The sequence below is a fragment of the Mizuhopecten yessoensis genome, unplaced genomic scaffold (genome assembly GCF_002113885.1).
Source record: "Mizuhopecten yessoensis strain PY_sf001 unplaced genomic scaffold, ASM211388v2 scaffold10573, whole genome shotgun sequence".
In the NCBI taxonomy this organism is placed as follows: domain Eukaryota; kingdom Metazoa; phylum Mollusca; class Bivalvia; order Pectinida; family Pectinidae; genus Mizuhopecten; species Mizuhopecten yessoensis.
Genome location: NW_018408614.1, coordinates 422,992 through 449,430, shown reverse-complemented (window position 1 = coordinate 449,430; position 26,439 = coordinate 422,992). Strand labels below are relative to the sequence as shown.

Below are 26,439 nucleotides of genomic sequence, written 5' to 3'. Positions count from 1 at the left end.
TAGATAGGCATGGTGATACACATTGATACATATAGATAGGCATGGTGATACACATTGATACATATAGATAGGCATGGTGATACACATTGATACATATAGATAGGCATGGTGATACACATTGATACATATAGATAGGCATGGTGATACACATTGATACATATAGATAGGCATGGTGATACACATTGATACATATAGATAGGCATGGTGATACACATTGATACATATAGATAGGCATGGTGATACACATTGATACATATAGATAGGCATGGTGATACACATTGATACATATAGATAGGCATGGTGATACACATTGATACATATAGATAGGCATGGTGATACACATTGATACATATAGATAGGCATGGTGATACACATTGATACATATAGATAGGCATGGTGATACACATTGATACATATAGATAGGCATGGTGATACACATTGATACATATAGATAGGCATGGTGATACACATTGATACATATAGATAGGCATGGTGATACACATTGATACATATAGATAGGCATGGTGATACACATTGATACATATAGATAGGCATGGTGATACACATTGATACATATAGATAGGCATGGTGATACACATTGATACATATAGATAGGCATGGTGATACACATTGATACATATAGATAGGCATGGTGATACACATTGATACATATAGATAGGCATGGTGATACACATTGATACATATAGATAGGCATGGTGATACACATTGATACATATAGATAGGCATGGTGATACACATTGATACATATAGATAGGCATGGTGATACACATTGATACATATAGATAGGCATGGTGATACACATTGATACATATAGATAGGCATGGTGATACACATTGATACATATAGATAGGCATGGTGATACACATTGATACATATAGATAGGCATGGTGATACACATTGATACATATAGATAGGCATGGTGATACACATTGATACATATAGATAGGCATGGTGATACACATTGATACATATAGATAGGCATGGTGATACACATTGATACATATAGATAGGCATGGTGATACACATTGATACATATAGATAGGCATGGTGATACACATTGATACATATAGATAGGCATGGTGATACACATTGATACATATAGATAGGCATGGTGATACACATTGATACATATAGATAGGCATGGTGATACACATTGATACATATAGATAGGCATGGTGATACACATTGATACATATAGATAGGCATGGTGATACACATTGATACATATAGATAGGCATGGTGATACACATTGATACATATAGATAGGCATGGTGATACACATTGATACATATAGATAGGCATGGTGATACACATTGATACATATAGATAGGCATGGTGATACACATTGATACATATAGATAGGCATGGTGATACACATTGATACATATAGATAGGCATGGTGATACACATTGATACATATAGATAGGCATGGTGATACACATTGATACATATAGATAGGCATGGTGATACACATTGATACATATAGATAGGCATGGTGATACACATTGATACATATAGATAGGCATGGTGATACACATTGATACATATAGATAGGCATGGTGATACACATTGATACATATAGATAGGCATGGTGATACACATTGATACATATAGATAGGCATGGTGATACACATTGATACATATAGATAGGCATGGTGATACACATTGATACATATAGATAGGCATGGTGATACACATTGATACATATAGATAGGCATGGTGATACACATTGATACATATAGATAGGCATGGTGATACACATTGATACATATAGATAGGCATGGTGATACACATTGATACATATAGATAGGCATGGTGATACACATTGATACATATAGATAGGCATGGTGATACACATTGATACATATAGATAGGCATGGTGATACACATTGATACATATAGATAGGCATGGTGATACACATTGATACATATAGATAGGCATGGTGATACACATTGATACATATAGATAGGCATGGTGATACACATTGATACATATAGATAGGCATGGTGATACACATTGATACATATAGATAGGCATGGTGATACACATTGATACATATAGATAGGCATGGTGATACACATTGATACATATAGATAGGCATGGTGATACACATTGATACATATAGATAGGCATGGTGATACACATTGATACATATAGATAGGCATGGTGATACACATTGATACATATAGATAGGCATGGTGATACACATTGATACATATAGATAGGCATGGTGATACACATTGATACATATAGATAGGCATGGTGATACACATTGATACATATAGATAGGCATGGTGATACACATTGATACATATAGATAGGCATGGTGATACACATTGATACATATAGATAGGCATGGTGATACACATTGATACATATAGATAGGCATGGTGATACACATTGATACATATAGATAGGCATGGTGATACACATTGATACATATAGATAGGCATGGTGATACACATTGATACATATAGATAGGCATGGTGATACACATTGATACATATAGATAGGCATGGTGATACACATTGATACATATAGATAGGCATGGTGATACACATTGATACATATAGATAGGCATGGTGATACACATTGATACATATAGATAGGCATGGTGATACACATTGATACATATAGATAGGCATGGTGATACACATTGATACATATAGATAGGCATGGTGATACACATTGATACATATAGATAGGCATGGTGATACACATTGATACATATAGATAGGCATGGTGATACACATTGATACATATAGATAGGCATGGTGATACACATTGATACATATAGATAGGCATGGTGATACACATTGATACATATAGATAGGCATGGTGATACACATTGATACATATAGATAGGCATGGTGATACACATTGATACATATAGATAGGCATGGTGATACACATTGATACATATAGATAGGCATGGTGATACACATTGATACATATAGATAGGCATGGTGATACACATTGATACATATAGATAGGCATGGTGATACACATTGATACATATAGATAGGCATGGTGATACACATTGATACATATAGATAGGCATGGTGATACACATTGATACATATAGATAGGCATGGTGATACACATTGATACATATAGATAGGCATGGTGATACACATTGATACATATAGATAGGCATGGTGATACACATTGATACATATAGATAGGCATGGTGATACACATTGATACATATAGATAGGCATGGTGATACACATTGATACATATAGATAGGCATGGTGATACACATTGATACATATAGATAGGCATGGTGATACACATTGATACATATAGATAGGCATGGTGATACACATTGATACATATAGATAGGCATGGTGATACACATTGATACATATAGATAGGCATGGTGATACACATTGATACATATAGATAGGCATGGTGATACACATTGATACATATAGATAGGCATGGTGATACACATTGATACATATAGATAGGCATGGTGATACACATTGATACATATAGATAGGCATGGTGATACACATTGATACATATAGATAGGCATGGTGATACACATTGATACATATAGATAGGCATGGTGATACACATTGATACATATAGATAGGCATGGTGATACACATTGATACATATAGATAGGCATGGTGATACACATTGATACATATAGATAGGCATGGTGATACACATTGATACATATAGATAGGCATGGTGATACACATTGATACATATAGATAGGCATGGTGATACACATTGATACATATAGATAGGCATGGTGATACACATTGATACATATAGATAGGCATGGTGATACACATTGATACATATAGATAGGCATGGTGATACACATTGATACATATAGATAGGCATGGTGATACACATTGATACATATAGATAGGCATGGTGATACACATTGATACATATAGATAGGCATGGTGATACACATTGATACATATAGATAGGCATGGTGATACACATTGATACATATAGATAGGCATGGTGATACACATTGATACATATAGATAGGCATGGTGATACACATTGATACATATAGATAGGCATGGTGATACACATTGATACATATAGATAGGCATGGTGATACACATTGATACATATAGATAGGCATGGTGATACACATTGATACATATAGATAGGCATGGTGATACACATTGATACATATAGATAGGCATGGTGATACACATTGATACATATAGATAGGCATGGTGATACACATTGATACATATAGATAGGCATGGTGATACACATTGATACATATAGATAGGCATGGTGATACACATTGATACATATAGATAGGCATGGTGATACACATTGATACATATAGATAGGCATGGTGATACACATTGATACATATAGATAGGCATGGTGATACACATTGATACATATAGATAGGCATGGTGATACACATTGATACATATAGATAGGCATGGTGATACACATTGATACATATAGATAGGCATGGTGATACACATTGATACATATAGATAGGCATGGTGATACACATTGATACATATAGATAGGCATGGTGATACACATTGATACATATAGATAGGCATGGTGATACACATTGATACATATAGATAGGCATGGTGATACACATTGATACATATAGATAGGCATGGTGATACACATTGATACATATAGATAGGCATGGTGATACACATTGATACATATAGATAGGCATGGTGATACACATTGATACATATAGATAGGCATGGTGATACACATTGATACATATAGATAGGCATGGTGATACACATTGATACATATAGATAGGCATGGTGATACACATTGATACATATAGATAGGCATGGTGATACACATTGATACATATAGATAGGCATGGTGATACACATTGATACATATAGATAGGCATGGTGATACACATTGATACATATAGATAGGCATGGTGATACACATTGATACATATAGATAGGCATGGTGATACACATTGATACATATAGATAGGCATGGTGATACACATTGATACATATAGATAGGCATGGTGATACACATTGATACATATAGATAGGCATGGTGATACACATTGATACATATAGATAGGCATGGTGATACACATTGATACATATAGATAGGCATGGTGATACACATTGATACATATAGATAGGCATGGTGATACACATTGATACATATAGATAGGCATGGTGATACACATTGATACATATAGATAGGCATGGTGATACACATTGATACATATAGATAGGCATGGTGATACACATTGATACATATAGATAGGCATGGTGATACACATTGATACATATAGATAGGCATGGTGATACACATTGATACATATAGATAGGCATGGTGATACACATTGATACATATAGATAGGCATGGTGATACACATTGATACATATAGATAGGCATGGTGATACACATTGATACATATAGATAGGCATGGTGATACACATTGATACATATAGATAGGCATGGTGATACACATTGATACATATAGATAGGCATGGTGATACACATTGATACATATAGATAGGCATGGTGATACACATTGATACATATAGATAGGCATGGTGATACACATTGATACATATAGATAGGCATGGTGATACACATTGATACATATAGATAGGCATGGTGATACACATTGATACATATAGATAGGCATGGTGATACACATTGATACATATAGATAGGCATGGTGATACACATTGATACATATAGATAGGCATGGTGATACACATTGATACATATAGATAGGCATGGTGATACACATTGATACATATAGATAGGCATGGTGATACACATTGATACATATAGATAGGCATGGTGATACACATTGATACATATAGATAGGCATGGTGATACACATTGATACATATAGATAGGCATGGTGATACACATTGATACATATAGATAGGCATGGTGATACACATTGATACATATAGATAGGCATGGTGATACACATTGATACATATAGATAGGCATGGTGATACACATTGATACATATAGATAGGCATGGTGATACACATTGATACATATAGATAGGCATGGTGATACACATTGATACATATAGATAGGCATGGTGATACACATTGATACATATAGATAGGCATGGTGATACACATTGATACATATAGATAGGCATGGTGATACACATTGATACATATAGATAGGCATGGTGATACACATTGATACATATAGATAGGCATGGTGATACACATTGATACATATAGATAGGCATGGTGATACACATTGATACATATAGATAGGCATGGTGATACACATTGATACATATAGATAGGCATGGTGATACACATTGATACATATAGATAGGCATGGTGATACACATTGATACATATAGATAGGCATGGTGATACACATTGATACATATAGATAGGCATGGTGATACACATTGATACATATAGATAGGCATGGTGATACACATTGATACATATAGATAGGCATGGTGATACACATTGATACATATAGATAGGCATGGTGATACACATTGATACATATAGATAGGCATGGTGATACACATTGATACATATAGATAGGCATGGTGATACACATTGATACATATAGATAGGCATGGTGATACACATTGATACATATAGATAGGCATGGTGATACACATTGATACATATAGATAGGCATGGTGATACACATTGATACATATAGATGTGCAATATGGGTTTGAAAAGTTTGTTCTAACCTTGACCCAATTTTAATGTCAAATTGGTTAAAACATTTGTATCACAAGCGTCAAATTGGTTAAAACAAACTTTGTAATAACCAAGAGGCCAAGAATGATTATATTTGGCCAGTAGCATGCTGGGATGTAGAATTAAGATAGTAAATATTGCTTGGCTAAAACCTTTCAGGTTAAAATTTCTTTTCTGCTAATCTGATTTAGTTCATATACTTGGTAGTAACTGGTATTTTCGAATTACATAAGTATGCAACGCTTTATCACAAATATGTCAAATCCAATATGGTCAGATATATGGCGGGGACCTGTCCGTGTTCTACGTTTACATTGGAAATAATAAAGTTTGTCTCTCAGTACTAAATTATTTGGTATTAACTTATTCTAAATGAAGTGTTTGCTTGGTGCAAACTAACTTCTGGCGAAGAGCCAAAATAAAAAGTTGGTGGGTTATGTACGGGTCCTGAAGCTGACTTGAGGAGACTAATCAATACTTACCTGTGGTAGATATTAATTGGCTTACCTGTGATGGCGTAAATGTATCCATGGTTCCATCTAACCCAATCAATACCACTATAAATCCAGTGTGACGCAGCTCCTCCACAGAACAACAGAATCCATCCCAGGACAGGTATGTACAGACGCTACAGCACAACATTACAGGTGCGCGGTTAGGGTTTGGCTTAACAGTATTTTCATATCAATATTCCCGCTTAATGAACCGAAATTAGTCTTTCATATCTGTTAGTTGACATGAGATATCGAATGTATGATTAAGATGGACTTACATGATCGACATAGATATGCCTAATATCACAATTGCGTTTTTGACTTTAGTCTTAATTGTCGTGGACTTATGTATATGGGACATCCATATCTGACTGATAGCAATACTTGGGTTGTGGTCATACTTCAATAAGGTATTTTGTTATATCAACTTTTCTTTTTTGCACTTGTTTCTGATGTGTAATCTGTTAAAGCAATGTCGTTTTTGGATGTCCGAGATGCTCAATGCGCTTCAACTGTGGATTGTGGCACGGTCCCGATTTGTCTCTGCCGATCCAGTCATAACGGTAGTGAGTCAATCATACTATGACTGTTTGTTACGATAAAAAAAAACAGTAAAAACCTTGAGAAAATAGTGTAGGTCGTAATACAATGTACAATCTTCAAAGTACTGCATCTGGGAATCTTCATAAGAAAACAACTTTTCGAAATTTATTTTTTGTTTAACGTCCTAACGTTCTGTTACAGTTAAGGTCGTTCATGGACGTGCCACTGTGTCAGGCGCGTAGCCGGGCTGTTTTGGTTGTGCATGCAGAAAGTCGCACTGAAGGGGGGTACGGGGGCATCCCCCCCCCCCCCCCCCCCCCCCCCCGGATTCTGTTAAGATCTAGAAGCTCTGTCGTGCCATCTGGTGGCTTTTTAGATACATATTTGAGTATTTTAATTTATTTTACAAAAAACATTTTTTGGTTAATTCATTCAATTTATTATTGGAAAGCATCGCAAAATTACCCGAAAATATCTCTTTCCTGAAGAATTGAAATTAACTAGATATTTAAAATGTCGGAGCCAATATGAACAGATTAATTTCAGACTTTTTGCTGCTGTGTCCCCCAAACCCTTTTTATATCATCAACATTTCTCAAAACATAAGATGACGGTAGCTCCTATATCGATGTTTAGATATATGGGGCAAAGAAGTAATTCCAACAGTGTGGACAAGTTTAGGTTGTCAAATTTTCGGAGCGATCCGCTCCTTTATCAAGACACAGTGAAACAGATGTTGAGATATAAGTATACACATATATCCAGTAGCACTACTGAAGATAGGTCTAGGACTACTCTTAAAAACATACGTAACAGTTCATGACAGGGACAAATGAAGGCCTATATAATGTCACAGATAAGCATAACTTTCGAGGCTTTGCCTTTTCCATATTACATTTGCAGGCGAAGTAAATGTAAAACTCAGATGGATCTTATACGCGCATGTATCCGCCCTAAAACCTATAACAATAATGCTAGTAACAAATCAATCTACAATTGTTATTCGGAAGACCATTAATTGGTTAAAAAAAATACACAAAAATACATCCATTCCGGAAAAACAACCCGCCTCCGTTGACTTAGTTGTATTTCATTACAATCGCTTGGTAAAATGTTGCCGTGTATGGAATTTGAACTCGTCATTTTTTTTTCATCTTTTTGACAGGATATCGATATCCAGTAAACCGTTATAGGTTATAAGCCTGGAAGCAATTTCAGAAGTAATTCCTTCATATTTTCTTCCACGACGTCTAATGCATATTATGTTTGTAAGTTTGTAACTTTTTGGGGTTGGTAGATCTAACTAAGTATAACAGTAATTGACCATTGTTAGAGGAAGGAATATAACGTTATCAGCTAAATGCGAACCGTGGTGAGCGAGTCGTGTGCTATGTGTAAAGGGAGATAATTTGCAATATATCATCGAACAAAGTGTGACGTCACGGTTGGGCAGCCATGATAATTTATCATTAGATTCCGACAGTACAGTCTAAACACTCAAGTGAACTGTCACTTGTGTCGTCGAATAACAGAAGTGGTGTGTACTGGTGATAACTGTGACTGACATGGAAACTATTTTCCCTTTGTTATTTTAAACAGGAACTGGTGGAAACTTTGTAAACAGTTTTGGCGAGTTGTCAAACTCATTGTTGTTTTGGGTACTGTGCTCTTTGTAAGACTTTGTGATCCGATCAAACGGAGCTGAGAGGATTATGCCGAAGGAACGTCCCACTAGTGCGCAATCCCGCACGGCATGGATAGATGACATGGATACTTACGGATCAGGAGGTCATGCAAGGCCCGATAGCCAATTCGAATTTCGGGCCAGAGAGGACGCTGATCTACCAATGGAGAACGAGTTTGGTCAGAAACCTGGATCAAGATCAGACCGGGGAAAGGAGCAAACACAAGTTGCTAGGCCAAAACCTGTCGGCATATTTGGCAAAATTGGAAGGGGAATCAGATGTAAGTATCATATGATATCTTTCAATATCCAACAGTCCATCTTTATCATTCCCCAAATCTGTTCATGGTTCCAGGTACACCTAGCTATAGGTGTATGTCAGACGAGTAAGCTTACATTGGTTATAGGGTCCACAAGCCCAGTACAAACCCTGAACAAAACTACTGCCTTGGTCAAATGACAAGTCTTGTACATCATCAGCAAAGACCGTAAATCAGTCTTATTCTGTGAAGTAAGAATTATTTCTTATTATTGCGACTGGCTTAATTTAACAGAACATGGTGAATCCTGGACTCATGCTATCATGGGACTTGCCCACATTTTGAATTTCGCCTGTAAAAAAATAATTTTGGTGTAAGTGGTATATAACATAATTCAACAAAAATCACTCTTAACCAGTACCTAACTTGTCTGAGAAAATCCTACAAATATCACTAAACAAATAAAAATAAAGAATGGTAATTAATGTACCGACAGAAATTACAAAAGATATGAATAAACACAACAACCAATATTTGATGTGAACAGATACATGTAGTTTGTAGTGTTTAAACTGTATTATAATCCTAGACCAGACCATGAAGAATCCATGGAAATAACCCACATATAATAGTTATGCCTATGTGGGTAATTATACTGATTATGACTGACTGTCCATGCCATTTAATTTACTGTTACGTGCATAATGATAGTGGTAACAGACTGAGTTCACGTTTAATTCCTTTTTTTCCCTACTTCAGGGACTGTGTCACACAGGCAAGACCTGGTGGTCATTTATTATCCCGAAATTACTACGGAAAAGATAAAATCCCAGTTATCATATTAAAGTTATATTAATATTAAAAAAGATGAAGAGCAGTCGGGCTTTCAGTTGACTCATGATATTTAGCAATTTCAGATGCAATATAGATATTTTCCCTGAAAACTGGAGGGTCAAACTCATGTCAGTTACACTTGTTCCATTGAACCCATGAGCAAAAGCTAAAGGAGTCAAAATCATAGCAGTTAACACAGTCATATAAGGGTCACCTGATGAATGCATTGAGAGGCCAAAGTTTTATTGAAGCCGGTATGATGTGTGTAAGTCTAGAACCAGGGTCCAGTTTGGTTGTATACACACCATATCTACCTCAGGTGTTCTGGTCCTACTTACTGATACAGGTATATTGATTACTCAGCACCTGAATAATTCATACCAATGTATACCTATAAAGCTACTTGGTGCCAGTCCCATGGATAATGAAGTAGATTTTCTATTGATTCTATGCAGCTCTCTGTTATGACAGTATTGATTTTACAGGTAAACTGAAACACAACATCACTGCAAAACAAAGGTACCATGGTCCTGTTATAGATTTTTCCTCTTTTATCTTACATATTGTATGATGTTGTTCTAGGCCATAGAATTCACGGTGATTGATTTCAATGCCTTGTGAAATAGAGAAGTTATTGATTGAGGATAACATACCTGTACAATTCATGCAAGTTAACACACTCTCTTTCTTGAAGTTGAAACATCAGTCATCAAGGTACATGTTTGTAAATAGTAACCTTTAAATTTTGACCAAACCATTTATTTAACCGGAAAAGGAACATTAGAGCTACAAAGTTTAGATTACATAGTAGATTACTAGATAGCACCCAATAAGAATACCAAGACCTTACATATGGTGTAGACCAAACAACTATATAATCCATATACTATTCTACAACTGTCTGAGGAAAAGATATTCATGTTACCTGCCAAAATATTATTTCAGAATTTTTTTAAAAGTATTTTGGATGATATTCTGTGGATGATGCTCTTCTGTTGTATGTTATGTTGGACTAATACCTGGTAATTAAAACTTATTTTTTTCATATCTAGGCTGTACTGTAATGCAATTGAGACGTGTATAGTATTAGTTTGTGATAACAAATACCAGGCCAATGATCAGGTTGAACTAGGTTTAACTGTACACAGGTGTATATATACTCTTTATGTATGTGGACTTAAATCTTCTGAGTCTAAATCTTCTGAGTCATAGTATACTTACAAGGTATATACACTTACAGGACTCCTATTAGACTCATTTGATTGTGCTGTGATTCCTCCAAATTTCTTCAGAACTCTTACATAATTTGAAAACCAGTAGAAACTTTTTATATTTGTAATACTCATTTCAGTTTCATTTAATTCAAATAAATTTGGGATGATGAAATTAAATTAAGAGAGGAATAATCAGACGAAGGTCAAGTCAAATTAGGAGAAGGTTAAGTTATAATAGCAAAAGGTTAAGTTATAATAGTAAAAGGTTAAGTTATAATATTAAAAGGTCAAGTTATAATACTAAAATGTCAACTAACATTTTTTTGAAGGCTGGCTTAGTAAACTGGCAGCTATCTTGATGCTTGTCCATATGTGATACTTAAACATGACAGATAGAGTAGCCAAACTATACTTTTTTTTTTTTTTATTAATTTGACTGATTTCAGAAACTGAAAACACATAACTACATTGCATGAAATAATTTCCTGGATATCAACTTTGTGACAAGTGAGCTGCATTAAATGTATGTGTTTAATATCTTGCACAGCACTATGGGCTACCCGTCAGACAGAAGAGACCAAAGGCAACCGGGAACTTCATGTAAAGACCACTCTCAGAGAACTGATCATCTACATTGTGTTTCTGGTCATTCTCTGTGTCGGTAGGTGTATATTATTATTAACACAGGTGGAAAATATTCTGTTTGCAGTATACAAACATGTATGCTATTAAGTAATTTTGAATTCTCAAGCATTATTCATCAATCACTGTTAAGGAAGAAGACCCCCAACTCTTTCTGAACTAAAAACAGGCTTTGAAAATTTATTTTCCTGTTAAATTTATGTTATTTCTTCTCTATTTAAAATTTCTTAGAACAACATAGTGGGAAATAATTACAATGGCATACATTGTTAAGTAATATACAAAGGTAAATTGACAGACAGGATGAGGGTATGTATTTCAGGCCATTGTCCTTTCACATCTTTGTCAATGCATTAAGTTGTTTCATTAATTAAAGAATATTCCTTATATATCTAATTAACATTGCATCTTTTTATTGAACAGTGACCTTTGGAATGACCTCAACCAAAATGTACTACTACACCAAGGTTATGAGTGACCTGTTCCTCTCTACCACTCACAGTGGCGGTGGCACCTTCCAAACCCTCACAAATGTTGATGACTTCTGGAAGGTAAGGCAATAACTCCATAGTTTTCATATAATAACATGAAACTTGTTAAAATGTAATAAAAAACTCAAGACATGAAAAGATAGCATGTTTGATTGAAAATGAAAACTGACTTCTGCTTATTGTATTTACAGTTCAGCCGGGAGACTCTGCTGAAGGGACTGTACTGGGAAAAATGGTACAATGGAGATGACATCACCAACCCTGATGACCTTGGCTACATCTACTACGAAAACAAGCTACTTGGTATACCACGTTTCAGACAACTGAAGGTCAGCAGCAATTCCTGTGTTGTTCATGAGGACTTCAAGGATGTCATTCGTCATTGCTATGACTCATACTCAGATAACTTGGAAGACAAAACATCTACCACTGCAGACCACCCAGGTTACACAGCGTAAGTAGTATATAGTAGCTTTCTAATTCATTGTAATTATTGTTTTGAAAAAAAACAGGAGGGAGAGTCTGTCACCGTTTAATATTAAATACTCTTTCATTCTAAAACATTTTACTGAAAACTTCTTAGAAAAAGTGGTTCTTTGATTTGTGCAGGTGGACGTATAAAACAGAAGAGGAACTGGATGGCTCGAGCCACTGGGGTCAGCTGACGACTTACAGTGGCGCAGGTTATGTCCAGGAGCTGGTCGGGAACAACTACACCTCAGCGAAGGCGCTGGTTGACCACCTGTTTAATGAGCGATGGATAGACCGAGGCACAAGGGCTGTCTTTATCGACTTCACTGTCTACAACGCCAACATCAACCTCTTCTGTGTCGTAAGGTGATTATCTTTCATATCCATCCATTTATATTTAAAACATTAATCTCCTGTCTTGGAAGAAATGAGGTTGAAACCTTAAACATCATCAAAAAGAAACAACAAGTTACAACAGGAAAAAAACACTTTACAAATGAAAATGTCTGATGAAAAAACTTCATAAGAGAATAGTGGTGAGAACAGTGGTGCTGTATGTAGGTTTTGTTTGACAGGTTCCTTGTTGAGTTCCCGGCAACAGGTGGCGCCATCCCCTCCTGGACATTCCGAACTGTGAAGCTGATCCGCTACGTGACTGTTCAGGATTACTTCATCATGGCTTGTGAATGCATCTTTGTCCTCTTCATTGTTTACTACATTGTAGAGGAATCCCTTGAGGTATGCTTGAGTTTTTTTTCTCTCAAAAATTGAGAGTCAAAATTACTGTTCAATTATAAGTGTTAACAAGATATGTTTAAGAAATTTGTATTCTAGATTTGAACTTTATTTATAAATTAATTGGAAATTTACTGTAACTTCTACTTTTAACAGATCAAGAAGCACAAACTGTCCTACTTCAAGAACGTGTGGAACATCCTTGACATACTGGTGATCCTGTTAGCCATCCTTTGTGTTGCGTTTGATGTATATCGGACAGTGGAAGTGGACAACAAGCTAAGTGTACTACTGGAGAATCCAGACAAATTCGCAGACTTTGAGTTCCTCAGCTACTGGCAGACCAGATTCGACAATGCGATTGCCATAGCAGTCTTCCTGGCCTGGATCAAGGTTTGTTTTAGGTTTGGAATGCTAAACCTTTTAACACTCGCCTGCTCCAAGAACAGAGCAAAATGATAGTTGAATGCATAAAGAAATGCTTATTACTAATGTGAACAAAAGTAAATATTTGAAATTGTTTTTTCCCAAACTAACAGAAAGCATAATGGAAGTTCTGTTGGAGTAACAAAGGGTATGGTACTAAAAAGACTATTTAAAAAGCCATCTACATTTATAGACAGATTGAATATTTTCAGACTTTGAAAATGTTGTATTTCAATTGTATTTCATTTAGTTTTCTTTCACCTCTACCAAAGGAAAAAAGAGAAAAAGTCATTTAGATTTAATATACCATATTTTCAATTTTGTTATTTCATGATTGACTGAACATGAACTGTTAAGATAAAAATGTGTAGCAAGTCCAACAAGAAAACTGCAGAAGTTTAATGTATGATTACATCTTTAATCCAGATCTTCAAGTACATCAGTTTCAACAAGACAATGACCCAGCTGTCGTCCACACTTGGGCGCTGTGCCAAGGACTTGGCTGGTTTCGCTGTCATGTTCTTCATCATCTTCCTGGCTTTCACACAGCTGGGTTATCTCCTCTTTGGCACACAGGTGAAGGACTTCAGCAATTTCCAGAACTCCTTGTAAGTACACAAATATTGCATCACCTGATTTGAACTGTTATGATACTTCGAAAATTTAACACAAGTATAAAACAAATCTGCTTACAACTTATATTCAACATTTGAAATCAATTTTATTCTATACTTGAGTCCATTAACGAGAGAGTCTGAAATATGTGAATAAAGGGAGGAAAAAATGGTAAAAATGTTTGAAGGAAGAATAAATTTGAATAACATGAAATATATTTCTGCAGACAATAATCAAATACATTGTATACATATGAAAATTTATCTTAAACTCTTCACAATTTTAGCTTCACACTGTTCCGTATCATCCTTGGAGATTTTGATTTCCATCAACTGGAAGCAGCCAATCGTGTTCTTGGTCCGATCTTTTTCATGCTGTTTGTGTTCTTTGTGTTCTTCGTGCTGATCAACATGTTCTTGGCCATTATCAACGACACCTATTCTGAGGTGAAGGGTGACATGGCAAACCAAAAGAACGAGTTTGAGATGGGAGACTATTTCAAGAGGGTAAGGCTTCAGTATTAATTACAATCGCTGATTTTATTGTCAAATTCAAAGAACTATCCATTTGTCTATGATCGACTGTAAACCACAATGTTATTCAAGTTGTTCTACTAAGATAAAGAACAGTACTTACCTGTATAATTTATCTAATCCATGGTTTTTGTTGCTACCCAATGAGAGTATTACCTTGGTATGAAGATGGGCTTTTAAGATTAGATATAAAATTTTGAGATATAATGACTAATTTCTTAATGCTTGGATATAGGGATACATGAAGATGGTTGAAAAAATCAACTTCAAGCGTGACAAGATCGTTGACATCCAGGAAGCTCTGAAAACTGCTGACATTAACCAGGATCATAAACTGGAATTTGATGAATGGCGCACAGATCTGAAAACGTAAGCTTTACATGTTTTACATTCTAAGCTATCTGCTAACGTGTTGCAAGGCCTTAACATATTTACCATACGTATAGTTGTTCTTTTTCCAAACTTACATCATTGGTATTTGTAAACAGTGGCAGTTTTGCACGTTTCTAAACAGCTGAATTTCAAAAGGATTTTAAAACCAAGGTTATCAGTATATAGAAATTCAGCAAATGTTTTAAACACAATTCCAAATATGGTTTATTTACTGGCCCTTCATAACAGTACAAGTGCTTATTAAACAAATGTTTTTGTCCAACATAATTGTCAATGTCATATATAATTATCATTTTTTCCAACACAAATCACATACTAATTGTTACAGCCTACAGTCGCGTGTCTTTCTGTAAAATTACCCTCCTCTCACGTACAATTATATTGTTGTCTCAAACATTATTTCAATCTCTTGCAAATTTAACCTTCAGTCCAAAACAAAAAGGAAAGAAACATTGAAAATTATATATATATGTAATTGCTTTTTTTCTCTTCCTAGTCGTGGGTATGCTGATAGTGAAATTGAGGCTCTATTCGCCAAATACGATGTTGATGGTGACCGTATCTTGGATTCTGCAGAACAGAAACGATTGACAAATGATCTGGAGGAACAGACGGTAGGGAATTTTGAATGTAAAGAGAAGGATCTTAAGATTTGTTCATGCTTAATAAAGGATAGGGCCTAGTAAGTTGCAAGAAGTTGTGCCCAGTGTAAATAAAATATGTTTGAATGAGTAAAGGATAATGGTCCAAGAGATGTTCCGTTTATGCTGATAGTGTAATGGTTAACAATGATATGACATGTACTATAACTGTAACATGAATTGTATCCATGTTAGAAGTCTTCCCTCATAAACTAACAGTAACATGTGAATAATGGCCCATCAAATGTGATGTCACATGTCTTTCACTTATGACATCATAATTAGGACAATATATGCAACATGGTAGGCCTCAAGATGGCATTTTTCTGAAATCTCATATGCAATGTAAGCTGCCATATGTAAGGTGTATCTTGCTTTTTTTCTCACAGACTGCTATAAATAAAGAATATGACAATTTAGAGAAGACAGGGCACAGACCAGGTACAGCACGTAGCGGAATTAGTGAAAATGATGATACTGGAGACGAATCTGATGACGACGAAAGTGGCACCAAATCTTCACGCTCTGGACGGGCATCAAGTGGGGTTTCATATGAAGAATTCACAGTCCTCTCTCGGAGGGTAGATAGAATGGAACACTCCATAGGCAGCATAGTTTCAAAAATAGATGCTGTATTAGTGAAATTAGAAGCCATGGAAAAAGCTAAATTAAAAAGAAGGGAAACAATGGGAAAAATACTTGACAGTATAACAGAGGTAGGTATCACATGATTGATTTTTTTGGCAGTTTTGTTTTCCTTTTTTTTTTACTTGAGAGATCTGGCAGACTTTGATTATGTGTTTAGCTTCAACTCTTGTTCAATGATTTCACAAGTTCGGTTAGAGATAGCTGTGTATATTAATATTTACTTGTCACAATGATTTTATAATTATTTCACAAATTTTAATATTGATGCATTTACAACATTAAGTATAATTTGTAACATAAAATAACTTATCATATTTGATTTGCAGTGGTTAACTTTATCCAACTCCCACTTTTAATATGTTTTAATTTTTGAAGTAACGAATTATCACTATGAAGTCAGTTGCTGTTTTCATGTTTAATTTTCATAAAATGACAAAGATTGTTTGTGATCTAGTGCATGTTCATTGATATAGACTGCGCACACTAAAGTTAAAGAATTACTTGTATTGAAAATGTGACAGACTGAAAACTGCAATTGACTCTTTGTTTTAATGATTGATTCACTTTGATTGGTCAGATTGGTGACATGTTCTATTTAACGTTTAGCCAGTCATGTTCCAAGATAACATTTCACTTTCCTTGTAACCTTTCACAATGATAAATGGTTTGATCACACACTTTGTTTCTTCAAGTCTGATGGTAATAGTGATGAAATGAAAAGAGAACAGATGGAAAAATTAGTTCGTGAAGAATTAGAAAGATGGGATTCAGAAACTTCATTTAGCCCTAGTGGCCGAGGGGCATCACCTGGTAGTGGCAACAGTTCTCGTGGGGTCAGAGCACGATCCCGACCAAATTCAGGAAATCCTGTGGTAAGTTAATTTAAGTCAGTTGTTCCACACAACACCTGATCAGGGTTAGTTAACAGATTATACTCCTACCTTGTTATATCTCATGAGTTTTGAATCATCATAGAAATATTGTAAGATTTAAGAATTCAAGATTTCAGCACCAAATTTAGCACACATATTTAGTTAATAAGCATAACAATATATACATTATTATAGCAAGGGGTAATAAAACAATGTCATCTTGTTATATGTATTATTCATAACCAATTTAGGTATTAATTATTCAGATTGATGAATATGAATTCTAAGACTTAGTAGTGGAAGTCCATGAACTTACAGGATTCAAGTTAGATTTTAAGTACACAAGGAACAAAGGCTTTGGTGTGGTGTCCGTCATCAACTTTTCTTTAAATGACCGCTAACGCAGAATGGCTGAAGTAATTGTGACTAAATATGGCTTGATGGGAGTTTGACAGCATATAAGACATCAGTAGAGAAAGGGTGATATATGTATAAATAAAGGACTACTTCCTACCTATGAGTGAAGGACTTTTGATCTTATAAGGCATTATCCCTGCATGAAGGGGTTTCATTGTTATTTAAATAAGGGGTTTAATTCTACTTCGGAGGAGTGGGGCTGGGCTCAGTGTGAGAAAATGGAACAAAATCACTTTTACTTCTCCTGGTTTAATCGGCCAATGTAAACAAAAATTAGTGCAAACGATAATCTCAGGACAAGTTATTTTTCAAGCTCATAGTCTCTGATTGTCTGATTGTCTCAACCAAACTTACCTGAATAATAGCCCTTACCAAAACATTTTCATATTGTTAATTTTGTTCTTTGGGTCAAATCTGAGATTTCCACCGTAGTCTCAAATTTGCAGAAACATTTTAACATCTTTTATAGTTAAGATAACAAAATAAACTGTTGAGAGATACTGGTCCAATGGACTTCTTCTTGATTATAATGTCTCTTTACAACCCAATGATAGGTCAGTTACTACCAATACTATCAGCATGTTTATTTTTGTTAAAAAGCTCTCCTAGAGAGGCGCATCCTCAGGTATTTCTTCAGCTTTTCATTGATGTATACTAATATTATTATATACTCTATTATTTGCTGTGTCTTCCTAATTGATAATGTTGCCAATACATTGTCTTTAGTAGGGTTTATTTAAGATAAACCTATTATGTGGTAGTACTTCAGTCGACTGCACCTTTACACCGTTCCATTGTTTACATGACATTAAGACCATGTTCAAATGGTCACTCACATGGTGATTGCTGATATGATGTTCTATCATGTAACCTTATTTATGACGATTTCTAGCAAAGACTCCCAATGGTAATTTCTCACATAGCCTCTCATATGACCAAATCCTTTTGTTTAAATTCAAAATGATAATTGAGTTAATTAAAAGCAATGAGAATGATAATAAAATAGATTGTAGCTACTGTGCCAAGATAGTTTTCAGATTAGCAGAGACATGTTTATAGAACACTTCCCTTTGAAGGTAAATGTATAAAGTATCCTAAGTTAAAGGTACATGTTTATAATGTATACAGTACATTTCCCTGTGAAGATGTGGGAAGTGCACTCCCATTTAGGTCATCAACTATGCCTTATGGCAACTTCCAGAGTATAACTATGCTTTCAATCCCTGGAACTGTACTTTTATACCATATTGAGACATTTTAATTAGTGTAAATAAACTGTAATGAACATATAAAGGTGAAATGTCTCCTCACTATGTTTTTGTCGTCTTCTTTTAGTCCTCTGAAGTCTAATGGTAAATACACTTATTAGTGCTTTATATTTTGTGGTTTATTTTTGTTTTGACTCCTCTTATCAAATTTCATTATTTTTCTAGTGTTTTTATTATTAATGGAGTGGCTGACAATTTACTGAAATTAAATGAAATAACTAAAGTTTGAAATTAGGAATTTCCAACCAGATCCAGTTTCACGAAGAGTTGGGGAGTTGTGAAATGGTATCATTAACAGCAGCTGATAAAACAAATGACAAATTCTTCAGAAAAGTTTGAAGCTAGAGAAAAATTGAAGCTATAGAGAAAACTTTGAAGCTATAGAGAAAAGTTTGAGGCTAGAGAAAAGTTTGAAGCTATAGAGAAAAGTTTGAGGCTAGAGAAAAGTTTGAAGCTATAGAGAAAAGTTTGAAGCTAGAGGAAAGTTTGAAGCTATAGAGAAAAGTTTGAAGCTAGAGGAAAGTTTGAAGCTATAGAGAAAAGTTTGAAGCTATAGAGAAAAGTTTGAAGCTAGAGGAAAGTTTGAAGCTATAGAGAAAAGTTTGAAGCTATAGAGAAAAGTTTGAAGCTATAGAGAAAAGTTTGAAGCTAGAGAAAAGTTTGAAGCTATAGAGAAAAGTTTGAAGCTATAGAGAAAAGTTTGAAGCTAGAGGAAAGTTTGAAGCTATAGAGAAAAGTTTGAAGCTATAGAGAAAAGTTTGAAGCTATAGAGAAAAGTTTGAAGCTAGAGGAAAGTTTGAAGCTATAGAGAAAAGTTTGAAGCTATAGAGAAAAGTTTGAAGCTATAGAGAAAAGTTTGAAGCTAGAGGAAAGTTTGAAGCTATAGAGAAAAGTTTGAAGCTATAGAGAAAAGTTTTAAGATAGAGAAAAGTTTGGGTTTCATTAATTATTGAAAGCTTTACTATTTTTGGAATTGTTTTTTAGCTTTTTAGGTGAAATGACTTCACATTTTTAGTTCAGATTTTTTCTCACAAAGTATGTGTAGATTTAGTAATGTTTTATTTATTTCCTGAATCACAAATGTTGGTATGAATAAATGCTGTTTGTCTTTCACATACAATTATGCATAACCTGTCTGTGCACCTGGTTTTATGTTTATAAAAAAAAAGTAAAACTCTAAGTAACAAACAGGGGTATATATTAACTTTATATTGATGTATTAAACTAGGGTGTATATAAACTTTATATTTTAATGACCCTGATGTATCAAACTAGGGTATACATTCACTTTATATTTTAATGACCCTGATGTATCAAACTAGGGTATATATTTATCTTATTTATAATTAATGTGTGTCTTCAACTGTTGCGGGGGACTTTTTACTTGAAATCTGTTTATTAGTGTGATTTGAAACTGCGGTGTTTTGTAAATAATGATTTTAAGCTATAGATTGTGTGAAGAGTGATATTGTAAATAATGATTTTAAGCTATAGATTGTGTGAAAAGTGATATTGTAAATAATGATTTTAAGCTATAGATTGTGTGAAGAGTGATAATAACCTCCTGCTGACCATAAAGCTTATTTTTGTGTATTTTTATTCATTTGTGATTATTGTGTTCGTAAAATTATTTCATATTTGATTCTTATAGTGGCAATGTTCAGTGATATTTTATATTTTTAGTACCAGAATTAGAAACAATTATAGAACAATTTTGTTTAAAAAAAACAGTAATTTGTTGTAATTTGCACATAAGCTATTAGATAATGCAAAGTGAAATACAAAATGTATATATATAGTGTGTAAGGGACATTTTTATTTTATCAATAGTAACAAATAAATGTATTTTGCTGCCTGGCCCACAGGGTAAAATGAGCATATTATACTGTGACATCATCAATTACCTATCCATTGACTTTCAGTTTAAAATCCTACCAGTTCGGGACAGCTGAATAGATTTTGATTAAATTTGGGTTGGAGCGTTGTGAATGTTGTATAAAGGGAGAAGCAGCCTACACCACCAGGTCATAGGGGTAGGAACCAATGGGGGGGAAAGACATAAATAATACTCTATCAGTAAATCAGTAGTGTTAGATTTTAACCAGTTTGGTTGCTCATTCTGAAAATCAAAGAGGCCAGCATGGCCTCTGATAGGCTGAGACATTTTTTAATACTTCTCAAAAATGGCTAAATCAATTAAATTAAATTATCTAGCTTTTCATGCCAAGATGGATGTCCAGATGTCTGATTGGCTGAAATATTTTCCTAAGTTGACTAAAACATTTTCCAAAGTTGACTTTAAAGTTTTCCTTATGAGGTCCCAAACAAGTGTTTCTACTTTCTGTGCTGATTGGAAAATCCAAGATGGCCACCCTAGCATTTGATTAGCTGAGACATTCCTTGACTTCTTCTCAAGAATGGTTGCACCAATTGACTTCAAATATGGTGTAAATGTTATTTATAAGATCTTAAATAAGAGTTCTTACTTTTCCATGCCAATCGCAAAAGCCAAGATGGCTAATGTGGACTCTGAATGGTTGAGACATCTTTATTTGAACTTGTGTGGGCATTAAGGCCCTATTCCGTCTTTGCGTATTGCAGAGTTATCTGCTCTTGAGAGCAGGTATTGATTGTTACGTCATTTGTTGGCGAGAGTAACGTCATCAAATTTTGAGAAAACGACGTAATTTTCTCACACAAACCAATGACGTCACAATCAAAACCTGCTCACAAGAGAAGATAACTCTGCAATATGCAAGGACGGAATAGGCCTCATGTCATGATATGTAGTTGGCGTGATCCTGGGACTGGAGGGATGAGACTCAATATATAGTTTGGTGTATAGCTGTATTTCTTTAATCGATATCCCCACTATATGCCCATGCACACACTAGACATGAAGAGATAAATTTATCCATGCTACAATAATTGGCACCAGTGCTCAGCCCTGCCCCTGAGGACTTAATCATAAGGTCGTTACATGGAAATGGTCAAGATCCCCACCCCAATATCCAAGCGATTTTAACTAAAATATGCATATAATCTGATTGTCTTTGTTTAGCTTTGTTTGTTTCTTTAAATAATATTTTGAAGATCTCTTTTGGAGATAAATACATTTTAAAAGATGAGTTGATGGATTTACAGGAGCACAAGCATATGAATACTGAGGATCGTTAAAAAGTTTCAAAATGGGAATAGTTGTACATGTGATGTCTTTATTATACAGCTTCCTATCTTAGTAATCAACAAGAGCAGGTGCATTGTTAAAGCTTAAAAACTTAATTGTCTTATTTCTCCTTAATTTCTATTTCAAATTAATGTATATGCTGAATATTACTTTGTTACTTACGGATAATTTCTTACTCGTCTCTTCTTCATTTTGTAGGATTTCATATATGACAGAGGATACCAAAGCAATGTTTAAACAGAAAACTAAAGAGATCAACGCTGGAACACTTTTTAATCTCTATCATTCCTGCCTGGTGTTATGTAGATGTAAATTTAATGTACTTATTTAGTTCTGCGATATTGTTTGTTTTAATCGCTACAATGGTTCAGGAAAACAGAATCATGACCAGAAATTCATACAGAAATGCATCGTTGAAAAAATGAGGAATGTTCATCGTCATTGAGATGTATGTGCAAAGGTGAATGCGATGAAAGAACAGTTTGGTCACAGGCAGGAAGACAACGGCATTGCATGGTGAATAACCTGTTTCAGCTTGAGACTAGGCATACACCACAGCAAGTAATATCTACTGTGAACAGAAAGGAGTTTTTCTCTAGGCATACACCACAGCAAATAATATCTACTGTGAACAGAAAGGAGGTTTTGTCCGGTGATTTGTACTGTCTCTGTCTTTGATACATTAACATCATACCAAGTAAAAATCTGTAGTTTGCTGTCCATAACGACAACCATGTTTAGATATGTGGCATGCACATCAATATCAAAAATCTGAATGTCAACTTCAGGTCAATGTGCATAGATTATTTTCACTGCTGAATTAAGATATATATGAAATATTGAAAAGTCCGTCCATTTTTATGCAAACATTTTGTATTTATTGTTAAATAATTATCAGTATTTTATTGCAAAACTATTTTGAATGTTAATACTAAACTGCTGATGGCCTAAAATTCTTAAAAATATATTGTTATCAATGGTCTTACTTAGACTGTGATTACTTTGTTTGGTAAAACCTGTACTTGGAGATATACAGGTAGAGTGTACCTTGGTGGAAGTCTAGTGCTAATGGTATGATTTTACTTATAGTGCTCAAGTGATATATGTAGGAATTAAATTCATGGAGAAACTATCTTCAATCATGGCAATAATGAGATTTCTGGGAAAGGCTAAGGTCACATCAAGTTATTTATTCCCACCAATTCCCCGGACTACTGTTAGCACCTACGCAGGAGAACCAGTTAGATATTTTCAAGTTGTTTTTCTTGTGATTGTTTTATCTATGTATGTTAATTTTATATTATAGAATATCTATATATATTTGCTGTAGAATCTCCCCTGCAAAATGGGACCATATTATATCATCAAGTCGTTCTTGACCAACTTACATATTTTAGTGGTGCAATTTATACCTGATCCATGTTTCTACTTTTAATGTTTGATACGAACAAAACTTATTTAATAAAAATCTGTCCACCATGTTATTGTTTAATAACAATTGGCAGGTGTTGATAAACTGATACCTTTTAAAAATGAAAAAAATGGTAAACGTGATTCTTTTCATATTTGAAAATGGTCCTACCATTTTGTTGGAATGCATTAATGCATTGTCTAAATGCTCTATCAAATGCTAGGAGCTTTTTTAAATTGTCTGATCTACAATGTTGTATATTTAATTCAGATATATATATATATTCTTGTATTGTATCCCTGCAACTTGTGGGAAATGCAGTTGATAAGTGCTAGTTCTTTGTCATCTTCCCTGTCCTTACCACCTATTTCGTTGTTATCTCCCCTGTCCTTACTACCTAGTTCTTTGTTATCTCCCCTGTCTAGTTCTTTGTTATCTCCCCTGTCCTTACTGTCTTGTCTGTTTACTTAGTTCTTTGTTATCTCCCCTGTCCTTACTACCTAGTTCTTTGATATCTCCCCTGTCCTTACTGTCTTGTCTGTTTACCAGGGCAACGGCTTGTACCACACGTGGTTCTAGGAATAATGAAACATCACCTAACATATCAATTGATATATATAATAACAAAGTTTAGTGCCGTATACATCAATTTGATAACAAAAATATTATTGTGTTCATAAGGGAAAGACTTATGTAGAAATATATTTATGCTGATGTCTCCTTTTATTCAGAAAAATCACTATTATTTGAAAATCCAACACACCGTGTAACTTTCTAGTATTCTTTCTATTCCCTGTTTTCTGATCTAACATAATTTTGTATTTCTTGTTAATTGCTTTCTCTCCACTCTGTTCAGGTATTTCTGTGAACTGTGATGTACTGCTATTCACATGTTTAACTGACCAACAATCCTCCATTGGTCAATTGTTTGACCATGTCTCGAGGGGCAGCACCCATATCATGTATGAACACTTTTACTGTCAGGGCATACAGCTAGATTACTGTACAGATATACTGTCTGTAGCACTATATCAGAAATCCGTCCAAGGAAACATCTCTTCACAATCATCTCACAGTCCTCTAGGTAGGAACTTGTCTATATACATATATGTATTAGCAATAGCAACTTACTTAACCACCTGTTGCAAACTTTAGAAGCTTTTCGTATAAGCAAGTTGATGAGAAAGCCGAAAATATTACAATTCTGTGTTTCAAGTTTGTATTTATTGCCAATTAAGTTTGGCTTCAAGTGTAGCCTGTTAAAGGTTTTGTAAAAGAAGGATTGTTGGACTAAATGATGGTTGTGAAGAGAAAACGTAGACTTTTACTACTAAATGTGATGTATTTTTTATTTTACTATCAATATGAGATAGATGTTAATACTTTGTTACAGAGTTGATTAAATATCTTTCAGCAATATGAATTGAAATCTTTGTTATTCCTTGCCCAAATGAGAATCATTGAGTTGTTGGTATTTAGCTTTGTCGTGCGTTATCCCCCAAATGTTTCTGTATTGATGAAAGTTAGTGGCAATGTTCAGTGCATCATGCTGAACAATTATTATTTTTGAGGCAATTTGAAATCCTCATCAAAGCCATTTTAAAAATCTATTACTTCCAAATCTACTGTCTTATTTCCCTAAAATATTATTTGAAATGATCAATGTATGCTACAGACTAATTTCCTTTATTTTCACTTCATTTTAAGTTAACTTAAAATCCAACATGGGCTTATGGAATGGTGTTTTCCGTCGTCTTGGCCAGTAGGTACCTGGGACAGAGTGCTATACAGTTTCCTCAAAAAAATAACCTTGACCTAATTTCAATGTCACCGGGGTTAAAAATGTAAAAAAAACATTTGAACAATTTCTTCTGAAAAACCAGGACGCCCAGATTAATAATACTAGGCCAGTAAGTACCTGGAAT

The 26,439-nt window shown here is 34.6% G+C and overlaps 1 protein-coding gene across 5 annotated transcripts; it reads left to right on the top strand.

The window, feature by feature from the left end:
- Positions 1 to 7,309: 7,309 nt before the first annotated feature.
- On the top strand, positions 7,310 to 25,937 carry LOC110461127 (polycystic kidney disease 2-like 1 protein). Of its 5 annotated transcripts, XM_021514452.1 has the most exons (16): positions 9,189 to 9,737; positions 12,312 to 12,425; positions 12,830 to 12,957; positions 13,089 to 13,351; positions 13,507 to 13,734; positions 13,944 to 14,106; positions 14,260 to 14,496; positions 14,956 to 15,137; positions 15,431 to 15,650; positions 15,913 to 16,046; positions 16,567 to 16,684; positions 17,101 to 17,427; positions 18,052 to 18,231; positions 19,249 to 19,273; positions 19,984 to 20,000; positions 23,302 to 25,937. In XM_021514452.1, the coding sequence occupies exons 1-14, from the start codon at positions 9,485 to 9,487 to the stop codon at positions 19,255 to 19,257; spliced, it is 2,556 nt and encodes an 851-aa protein (XP_021370127.1). In that variant the 5' UTR covers positions 9,189 to 9,484; the 3' UTR covers positions 19,258 to 19,273; positions 19,984 to 20,000; positions 23,302 to 25,937. The 5 variants fall into 5 exon arrangements, with proteins under 5 accessions (XP_021370124.1, XP_021370125.1, XP_021370127.1 ...); XM_021514449.1 differs by lacking the exons at positions 19,249 to 19,273; positions 19,984 to 20,000 and adding an exon at positions 7,310 to 7,350 and having other exon boundaries at positions 9,372 to 9,737; XM_021514450.1 differs by lacking the exons at positions 19,249 to 19,273; positions 19,984 to 20,000 and adding an exon at positions 7,366 to 7,382 and having other exon boundaries at positions 9,372 to 9,737.
- Positions 25,938 to 26,439: the final 502 nt, after the last annotated feature.

Bases quoted from the DNA above. Each gene is read 5' to 3' on its own strand.
- LOC110461127 (XM_021514449.1), top strand. From the start codon at position 9,485: ATGCCGAAGGAACGTCCCACTAGTGCGCAATCCCGCACGGCATGGATA. The intron at 15,138-15,430 runs GTAAGTACACAA...TCACAATTTTAG, and splicing joins AGCAATTTCCAGAACTCCTT to CTTCACACTGTTCCGTATCA. The intron at 16,685-17,100 runs GTAGGGAATTTT...TTTTTCTCACAG, and splicing joins ATGATCTGGAGGAACAGACG to ACTGCTATAAATAAAGAATA.